General features: G+C 35.9%; 1 protein-coding gene and 1 long non-coding RNA gene across 3 annotated transcripts in view; one reads left to right on the top strand and one right to left on the bottom strand.

Moving 5' to 3' along the window:
• Nucleotides 1-6,618: 6,618 nt before the first annotated feature.
• Nucleotides 6,619-9,255, top strand: LOC126598591 (uncharacterized). Of its 2 annotated transcripts, none has more exons than XM_050264963.1 (6): nucleotides 6,619-6,892; nucleotides 6,993-7,054; nucleotides 7,177-7,312; nucleotides 7,829-7,916; nucleotides 8,169-8,234; nucleotides 8,781-9,255. In XM_050264963.1, the coding sequence occupies exons 1-6, from the start codon at nucleotides 6,732-6,734 to the stop codon at nucleotides 8,994-8,996; spliced, it is 729 nt and encodes a 242-aa protein (XP_050120920.1). In that variant the 5' UTR covers nucleotides 6,619-6,731; the 3' UTR covers nucleotides 8,997-9,255. The 2 variants fall into 2 exon arrangements, with proteins under 2 accessions (XP_050120920.1, XP_050120921.1); XM_050264964.1 differs by having other exon boundaries at nucleotides 6,621-6,892; nucleotides 7,829-7,901.
• The window catches only part of LOC126598598 (uncharacterized), a 36,011-nt gene continuing 33,979 nt past the window's right edge, over nucleotides 8,192-10,223 (bottom strand). Inside the window, exon 2 of the long non-coding RNA XR_007614893.1 lies at nucleotides 8,192-8,395. This is a non-coding gene — a long non-coding RNA (uncharacterized LOC126598598). The remainder of the gene's footprint in view (nucleotides 8,396-10,223) is intronic.

Genomic DNA, 10,223 nt, shown 5'->3' with positions numbered 1-10,223 from the left:
TGATCTTAATGTACTATTTTTCCCAACGATTATGAGCATTTTTCCCACTAGGTTTTTGCTACCTAACTAGGTTTTGACAAGGCATTCATCCTAGGCTGGTCATACCCTTGAGAGCTTCTACTTGCGTCCAGAAGACATATAGTTTTGACTTAATGCAACTTCGAACTTTTCTCCTTACTCTATGGGTTTTTATCCCATCTTGGGTTTTGTCATAGCGAGGTTTTGTGAGTTTTACCTTTTATGCATCCTTCTGTTGTTTTGAGACTCGCATTCGCTTATTGTGTTGACGACTTCATCAACTTTACTTACTTCACAGCTGAAGACCTGATGCGCCATTTGTTTGAGTATTTACACACTAAAGGGGGAGTGTTGCAATCCTATTAGATTAGGAATGTGATTGTGTAAATCCTAGTGTATCTAGGGATATCTTGGAATATTCTCTAGGGTTAGATATTATCCTATTAGAGTTGTAATCCTATTAGGGTAAGGAATTAACATTCCTTACTACTATAAATAGGCATAATGGGGTGGAATAAAACACACCTCACAATTACACATCTCTCTTTCTCTCTACTATTGACTCACCCCCTCTCTCTCTGTCCTTTATATGATCCAGTAAATTAGGCATTTTTATTTTAGATCTAATCAATGAAATATTTTTGTTAATTAGGCATAGGTCAATGATGAATGTTACGTGGGTTTCAAGCCCATATAAATAGTTATAATATTATTTTTTTTCCCCAAATTAAATCATGAAAAGGTTCATGATTATCTCTCCCACAAATCCTCTCTCTTTTCTACAAGTGAAGATAACTAAATGCCTCTCTCTCTCTCCCTCTCTCTTGTTGATTAATCAATACAAGCCATGAATCCATACTTTGAAAGCCCAGCAATAAAAATCTCTTCGATTGTAGCAATGGGCACGAAAATCTCATCGCCATCTGTCGACTGTTACATCTCATCAATCCGCCATTAAATATCATTTATCCATGGCTAATCTCATCGATTCTTGGCTGGACAAGCAATTGTCAATCAATTTCATAATAGCAATGAGAGATCAAGATGGGAAGGTGTTGTTGATTGAGTTCATACCCATAGAAGCGATGGAGGAAGGAGAAAGAATGGAAAAATTAAAATCAGTTTATTTTCCATTTGGGTCTTGTTGTTGGAACGTGCAAGTTGATTTTTGGGTTTTTTTGTTGGGTTAGAGGTTTGGGATGGAGGAGGAATGACAAATTGGATTTCGACATGTTTTAAATCAAGCCCAGATTAGATACTACATAAAAAACAGAACCAAAGAACGGACACTGCATTTATTGTCTGGAAAAAATAAAATAAAACAAGAAATTGACACTGCATTGCAATGTTTGAATACAAATGTAAAAATAATGTAAAAACAGAACCAAGAAACAACACTGCATTCTAGTGCCTGGATTCAAATGTAAAAATCAAGAGTCGCACGATGAGTGATGGAAAAAACGAAACTAGGAAACGGACAATGCAAGCAATGTCTGAATCCAAATGTAAAAAACAGAATAAAAAAACAGACACTGCGTTGCAATGTTTGAATCCGTATTGACCTATTCCAAAATATAAAAATATGAGAAATGATGTGTCGGTTAGGGCGGGTGATAGCTATAGTGGTAGATTTTGTAGATTTTGTTTATTTTAAATGCATTTAAGTATCATAATATATGGGGTGTGATATTCACACACCCCCGCCTAATTTTCGGCCGTCGGATCGGATGAATTGTAGAATATCAAGGGACATAAATCAACAAGGGGTGTGTGAGAAGTAAAAAAGGGTGTGTGGATAGCACACCCCTAATATATGATTGACCTATTTATAATTAACATAAATATTGTTTATATATGTCGATATTATTTTTCATTGATTTTATACAAAATCACCCCTTAACTAATTAAGCAATTGTCTTTTACAAGTATTTTTGGAATTCATTTTTCGTGTTTGCGTCTATCTTTTCTTAATTGGATATTCATCAAATTTGTTTTCTTAATTTGAATTTTTTTTCTCATAAAAATCTTCCTTCTTTTTATTTTATGTATTCCTCACGTATACTTACTAGTAGTTGTATGCATATTATGCATGTGTTAAAATTTTGAAAACAAAATTTATAAAAAGAGAGAAAATATTAAGGGTTTTGGTCGATAAGACTTTTTGGTGGCAACTTTCACACGGTTTTGATCATTAAAGAGGTTGTTCATATTAGTGACTGTTTATGGGTAACTATTTCATCACTGAAAATTAATTTTAATTGGAAGAAAAAATAACGTGGATGAGAGAGGAAGGTGGAGAAAAAATAAAGACAATTGATATGATTACCTGGCTGTGAGGGAGAAAAAAAAACAGTAAACTATTTTGTATGTAATTTAATATATTGCCCATAAGTTTTATTTTGGTTATTTTTCTTTAGTTTTGTTAATAGGGTTAGCATGGTACTTTAACCAAGTTTGGTTGACAAATATGTACAAAAAGGGTTCTATTAAATAGTAGAGACAATACATTTTTTTATTTTTTATCTATCTCTACCTATATCATAGATTAAGGATTTAAATGAGCTAGGTCAGAAAAGGGTGTTTGGTCCGACACAATTGTAGTTTTAAATATTTTATGTAAAAGGGCAAAATTGGTATAAGAACATGTAGTTGGATAACTCGAATCAATCCAAAAAACGAACTGTGTTTTAAACTTGGATCCAAAAGCCCCATTAACAAAAGGTCGATGGACTTTTATAGTATAGAAATGCACCAAACAAAAATTACAAACTAATGTCGTTACCCATGCACAAATATTTCTTAATAAGTCAACTCATTTATTTATCTTCAGACTATGCATTGCAATTTTTACTACAAATTATGTGAACTCAGACTCTGCATTGTAATTTTCATTTTATTAGTTACATATATTATTAGAATTTAGAATGATTATTAGCTTATGAGTCCACTTTATTTTACGTTTTTTTTTTCCTCATTTCCAACTCAATCATATAAGGTTAATTATTTATGACCCTAAACCTAAACAACCGTGAACACGTAGGTTGAATAGCCAAGTTCCAATTGAAATGGAATATCTAGAATAAATCAATGCAATTTAGGAGGACTCAGTGAAAGGGCATCGGTTCAAATCCTAGACTTTTGATATCAGAGAAATGTTTAGAGAGATGAAGAACTATTACTATTTTTTAAATTTATGGACCAAATTCAAATTAGTGGGATTCACATTCTTTTCCCATGAAAAATGTTTTATAAACCTCTTGGACTCCCAAATTTGAAGTATCCTACATTCACGCAATCTTATTTATAGAGTTTAGCTCATTCTAAAATTCAAAATCCTCATTTCACATACTAACCTCACAACATAAAACCATAAACAGTATTAAAATTCAAATAATCTTTGATGTTTAGTGCACCCAGTTTTAAAGTCAATTTATTCCTAAAACCAATATTCTACAACAATCATACATAGATCAAATATTAGACGCAACTAGTTTGACTCTAAGGCCATCTCCAACCGAATGGTCCAGAAGGCTAGATGGCCGAAAATAGCGCGAAACCGTCTCTAACCAAAGCCCCACCAGACAAAAAAGGGCCAAAGGGCCAACCAGATGGCCCAACCCAGCCAGCCAGCCCCGGGCCAGGCCACAGTTTGAATGCAACGGCTAGTTACTGACGTCAGCTAGTAGTTACATTTTATTTTTTTTATTTTTTTACAAAAACTTTTTAAAAAAAAATTAAAATTCTATTTTTTTCCCTATAACTTCCTAAGCTATTAAACAACATTAAATTAAATTAGGTAACATTAAACAATATTAAATAACATTAAATAACATTATACAACATAAAAATTATACAACATAAAAAAAAAATTTAACAACATGAAACTTAAGCAACATTTTTAAAAGCATTTAACAACATAAAACTTAAACGCCTACTCCATGCTTCTTTTGGCCCAAAGATGTGCAACAAGATCCTGTTGTAAGTACATGCTTGTGGCACGAGAACATATCATCCCATAACGCCTCATGTACCCATTTAAAGAGATAGTACCAGTTCTTGGATTCAAAGGTAAATTAGGCCCATCATATATTTTTGCACGAGCCCTTCTTGACCTATTTGGATCCTCTTGGTTGTCATCAGACTCTCCATCAATATACCCATCTCGCTCATCCTCCACAATCATGTTGTGTAATATGATGCAATAAATCATGATGGAGTCCCAATTTCTTAACTCCACCCTCTTGCTGGTTCCTTGATGATCTTCCACTGTGCTTGTAGAATACCGAAAGCTCTCTCAACATCTTTCTAGTATGCCTCTTGTTGTAAGGTAAATCACTTTTCGGCGTCATTTGCAGGGTTTGGAATTGCTTGGACAAGTGTCACCTACTTTGGGTAGATGCCATCTGCCAAGTGATACCCCATATTGTATTGACGCTCGTTGATGTAGTAGTCAAGTTGAGGTGATTTACCTTCCGTCAAGTTATTGAAGAGGGGTGAACGTCCAAAAACTGTAATGTCATTTTGGGATCCAGGGACTCCAAAGAAAGCATGTCAGATCCATGTGTTATACAAGGCAACCGCCTCTAACACAACAGTTGGCTTTCTCAACCTTCCACTAAAGCCTCCTTGCCATCCGGTGGGACAGTTCTTCCAATTCCAATGCATGCAGTCTAATGACCTAATCATATCCGGAAACCCACGGTCTTCAGCTTTGCGAAGGAGCCGATCTAGATCTTCTTAATTTGGCTCGTGAAGGTACTCCTCTTTGTAAAGCTAAACAATTGTGTTACAAAATTTAGAAAGGGTATCAAGCATGTAGACTCAGACATACCATATGTTTCGTCCATCGAATCAACTAGGGAGCCATAGGCCATCATTCGTAGTGCAACAGTAACCTTTTGATGTGGTGGGAAACCAGGACGGCCTGCTCTGTCTAGCTTCTGTTAAAAGTATGGATTGACCTACTGGACATCATGAAGTAAACGTCCAAAGACAAGACGCCTAATCCGAAAGCGACATCTGAAATCTTCTTCTATGTACACCGAGTTACGGTTGAAGTAGTTGTTCATCAGATTGGCATGCGTCATTGCTCTATTTCGTGGTTTGTAAGAGCGACCAGCAATAGAGCCACCCCATTGAGGTTGTTCCTCAGTTGGCTGACACACCATGGTCGCAGCCATGGCTGCCACATATTGTGTGTTACGCCATGCTTCATCTTATTCATCAGACTCTTCATCTTCTTGTCTCATATGCGCTCATTTTTCTTCCAATTCGGAATTGGATGAGGACTCGAAGAGGATCCAAAGTTGGAATTCATTGCAAACTTGAATTGAAAGAAATTGTATTCAAAGGTGTGTGAATTATAGCCCATAATCCACCCTATTTATAGGTCAAAAAAATTCAAATCCAATGGCTAGTTGACGTTAGCGAGGTGCCAACTAGCAACGTCAATTACCGTTGGATTTAAAAAAAATTATTAAAAAATTCTCATTTTTTCCTATAAATTTAAGTTGTTGTAGTTTTTAAATTTAATTTGTAGTTTTTTAAATATAATTTGTAGTTTTTAAATATAAGTTGTAGTTTTTAAAATTCAAGTTGTTGTAGTTTTTAAATTTAAATAATAAATTATGTTTGGCCCTTGGTTGGAGATGGTAAGAAATAAGGCCCTGCACTGTTTATTAAAATATTAATTTCTTGGAGGACCAGAGGGTTATGATCCATCTGGCCCTCCTTCAGTTGGAGATGGCCTAATAAAACAGAAACTGGAATACAAATTCCCGCCCCAAAACTTTAGAATAGAAACTACAATGCTTTTGATAAATAAAAAAAATAAAAAAAAAGACACTAGGATGCAGAGTCTGAAACCAAATAAATGGGTTGATCGATTCTGAAATATTGAGAACTTGAGAATGGGGACGGTTGTACATGTAATGGCACAAGTGTAATTTTATCGCTCAATTAAAAGATTTGAAAACAATGGACTTGCCTCATTAACCTATGCTAACAAATAAATAAACCTTATTGACAGGTCCATAATCAAAATTGACCATTAAGTATATCCTAATTATTAAAGTTTAAATTGAGTATAACCATATGGATAGTTTTGAAACCATACTAACATCAAATTCAACACTCTTGTTAGGCTTGTGTTTAAGGGGTTTTCTAAATCCATCAAGGTACAGTTTAGGATTGAATAATGATAGGGATACTAGAATTTTAAATCAAATGATATGTCATCAATACGAAATAAGCACGTTAATCGACACTTAATAATCATTCAATCATTAACAAACACATCATTTGGTGTACAGAATTTAGTTTAAAATTTTGGGCTCCCTATATTACTCTTTGGATAATGCTAGGGAGACCAAATTTTGAACCAAATTTTCAAACTAAATAATATGTGACCAATAAAAAATAAAAACGTTAATCGACATTTAAGTAACAATTTAAAAAATAATAATTCAATTACCAATCATCACATCATTTGACCGACCAGAAATCCAAATTGGGCTTTCCTCGCACCTAACCCTATTTACGGACTGAGAAAAACCCAACCCAATTTTAATCATTACTCACTCGCCAAGTGGCGCGCGGCACATTCTTCTAGTTGGTTGTTTCGCACCATTGGGCGCGAAAAGCAGTTCAGTGCTGAAATCGATTCTAGGGTTTCAATAAGATTGAAACTTGAGAGTGCTTTCCTTCGATTACGAATGGCGTCGCCACCACAGTCAAAACGCAGGCGAAAGAACCAGAGCAAAGACGAAGCAGATGACCCGTCAGCGGCACCTTCATCCACACCAGAGAAATTATCCCCTGTGGTGGTCTTTGCTCATGGTGCTGGTGCTCCTTCTTCGTCCGACTGGATGATCAGGTCCCTTTTCAATTTCTTTGCTTCTTTTGGAAACATCAGAAAAATATTTCGTTGAGTAAAGCTTGAAGCTTTTAGCTTAGCTTTGTGGGCTTTTGTTTAGGTGGAAGGATATGTTGGGAAAAGCACTAAATGCTGTAGAAGTTGTTACCTTCGATTACCCATGTAAGTATATGTGAATTTTGATTAAATTTTCAGTTCTTTTGGGTATATAGTGATCTGGGTTATTCATGGAATTGGGTTTTCTCTATTGTATTTGTATAATCTAGAAGTTGTGTTCTTGGCAGATATTTCTGGTGGGAAAAAGAGGGCTCCTCCAAAGGCTGAAAAGTTGGTCGATTTTCATGCTGATGTTGTCAAAAAGGCGGTTGCTAAGAACCCAGGTCATCCGTTGATTTTAGCCGGGAAATCTATGGGTTCAAGGTTATAATTCTCTTACTTTGTGGTGACGTTTATTTGCCCTAGTCTAAAATTCTACTACTAGAAGGTAGTGTCTGTTAAAGTCAAGTAATGCTGGAGAACCTCTTTGGAAGTTAAAATGTTGGATTAACAATATGAATTTTCGATGCGTCTTCTACATGCAGCAGTGCTCAACTCTAGAAAATTAGAAATGTAGACAATTTATTAAGCTCTGCTTTGTTTACATAGTATAAGTTTGAAGTTATATTAAGTCGTTTACCAAGGTAATGATATTAGGGATGTATTGCTTACATATGAATTTTTTGGATTAGGACTTGTTTTCCTCTGTAGAGGAACTTGTGTACAAATAAACCCATAATTTTACATTCATATACTATTGTTGTTACATGCTGTGGATCCCACAAGTAATGAGCATGTCAATAAGATAGAGAAGTAATGAGTGCATGCTGTATTTGGTATTCCTTTTCTACAACATATTCTGCCTTGTTTTTTATGAATTTGGATTTCATTTGTATGTAGAGTCAGCTGCATGGTAGCTTGCAAGGAAGATATACATGCCTCAACAATAGTTTGCTTAGGATACCCACTAAAGGTTTGCTGTTCTGAAGTTAGTGATTGTCTCTTTTTCTTATTTGTTGTTCCTTCTTCCCTTCTGTTTATTGGCATAAAATCACTGGGCAGTAAATCTTCTATAACACATATGGATGTTGCAACTAGCTGAGATTAAATTATCTGATATTTTGAAGAAGAAAATCTGCATTCATTGGTCCCTTCAAAGTTGATATTTTAACCTAATGGACTTCTACCCAACTTTGTAAATATGCGAACTGTGTGCCTGGTATGGGTGCCTTAATTTCAGGGCATGAATGGAGCAGTGCGAGATGAAACGATATTGGAACTTTCTATTCCCATAATGTTTGTACAGGTATTTGAAACAGTTTACTTTTTTTCTTTCATTGTCCGTGATCATACAAGAGGTCGCACTTGGTGCGATGGCAAGTGCCTTCGCCCATGAGCGGTAGGTCTCGGGTTCGAGACTTGGGAGCAGCCTCTCCATAAATGGGGGTAAGGCTAGCCGACATTCACCTCTCCCAGACCCTGCGTAAAGCGGGAGCCTTGTGCACTGGGTACGACCGATTGTCCGTGATCATACAAATTTCGAACTGCTGCACCATATAAGTTCAAAATTTCAAATTAGCATTATATATTTTTTCACTTGATGTTATTCCTTTATAAAGTTGTTTTTACCATTAATCATTATGTTATCGCTTTATAAAGTTGTTATTAGGTCTTCTGTATCACTTTATTCAGTTGTCTTGTGTCAATTTTTATGACCAGATTGTGAACTTCCTTTTCTTTCTATATATTATCACTTTATAAATTTGTTATTACCATTATATATATGCTGCTTTCTTATGTTTTGTATCTCATACATTTTCGGGTTTGTATGCTACTATTACGCTTTATGAAGGGTAGTAAAGATGGGCTTTGTCCATTGGAAAAGCTAGAAACTACTCGCAAGAAGATTAAATGCCTTAGTGATTTGCATGTCATTGATGGTGGCGACCACTCCTTCAAGATTGGAAAGAAGCATCTGCAAACCACTGGGTTATCCCAAGACAAAGCTGAAGATCTTGCTCTTCAGGCCATTGCAGCTTTTTGGTTGAGGTCTCTTGAAGGAAGGTGACACTTTCTATTGCATAGAAAAGTTTCCATGTAATATCAAGGGTTGTATCATGTTGTCCATACACTGTTATCATGCTGTTTTTGTGCCATCAATTCCTTGCTTCCTCTTGTGATGTAAACTTCTCATGCTCTTTTTGTAGTGTCAATCCGTAACTTTATTTAGAGGTGTGTTTTGATAGACGTTGACACACTTAAAGCATTACCATTGCTAGTGTACGGTGGAGTACTTATTTTTATTTTATGGTACTATTGGTTTGCAAGTCTATATTTTGCTGAAAACTTATTTGCACTGCTTGCACCATCTTTGATTTATGGTTCTCAATGTATACTGTGTATAAAGATTCTCTCTCACAGATGCATCGTTTATGTGAGGTTTTGACGGTTTACACTCTATAACTCATTTCATTTACCCCATTATCTATTGATTGAAGTAAATTATATATAGGTTAGTTGGTGAACAATTGCACCATTGTGTCGTTGAGTACTTATTCATTAAACACACTATTACACGCAAACCATTTATTTCTTATATAGGATACAGTACCACACTTGTGAAGCATGTCATGCAGTCTTCATCTTATTTATGTATTTAATACATTGCGAGGCAGTTTCTGTAGTTTCTTCTCTATAAGTGTTATTGCCTCTGCAAAAGAATTGGACAAGATGGTTAGACACTTAGATTAGAGCATATAACATTGATAATAGACAATGAATTTTCTGGGCGTTATAACATCTTTTTTCATCATGAAACCATATGAATTGTTTGCGTACAGTCATTATAAATGGTGGCATATATATAACATATAACCTTATTGTGCATGCATCTTCAGTCACTGTCACAGTCGCTGCTGCTGTCACTACCACTTCGGTAGCCATTCTTGCATTTTGTCTTGCATACATTTGCCTTCTTCTTGTGCTTTTCAGTCCTTCCATGGCAAGCCATACCATGAGATGCTTGGTGGTGACTGCCACTGTGAGCGTGGCCACTGATTGCCATGGGTTTGAGCCACAGAGCAAGGACTCTGGCCGTTGGCTAGGCCGTGGTCAAATTGTTGGCCGTGGCCGTATGCTTGACCATACGACTGACCAGGTCTGGCCGGATTGGTATCAAGGTAGTATGACTGCTGGGTTTGGCTATAGCACTGAGCCTGTGGCTTAGGCACGGTGTGGTTTGGATTGTATGCATGGGTTTGGCCATACTGATGAGTCTGGCCACCGCTCATTGCAT

This window comes from Malus sylvestris, chromosome 14 (genome assembly GCF_916048215.2).
Source record: "Malus sylvestris chromosome 14, drMalSylv7.2, whole genome shotgun sequence".
Lineage (NCBI taxonomy): Eukaryota > Viridiplantae > Streptophyta > Magnoliopsida > Rosales > Rosaceae > Malus > Malus sylvestris.
This window is presented reverse-complemented; position numbering and strand designations above follow the sequence as displayed.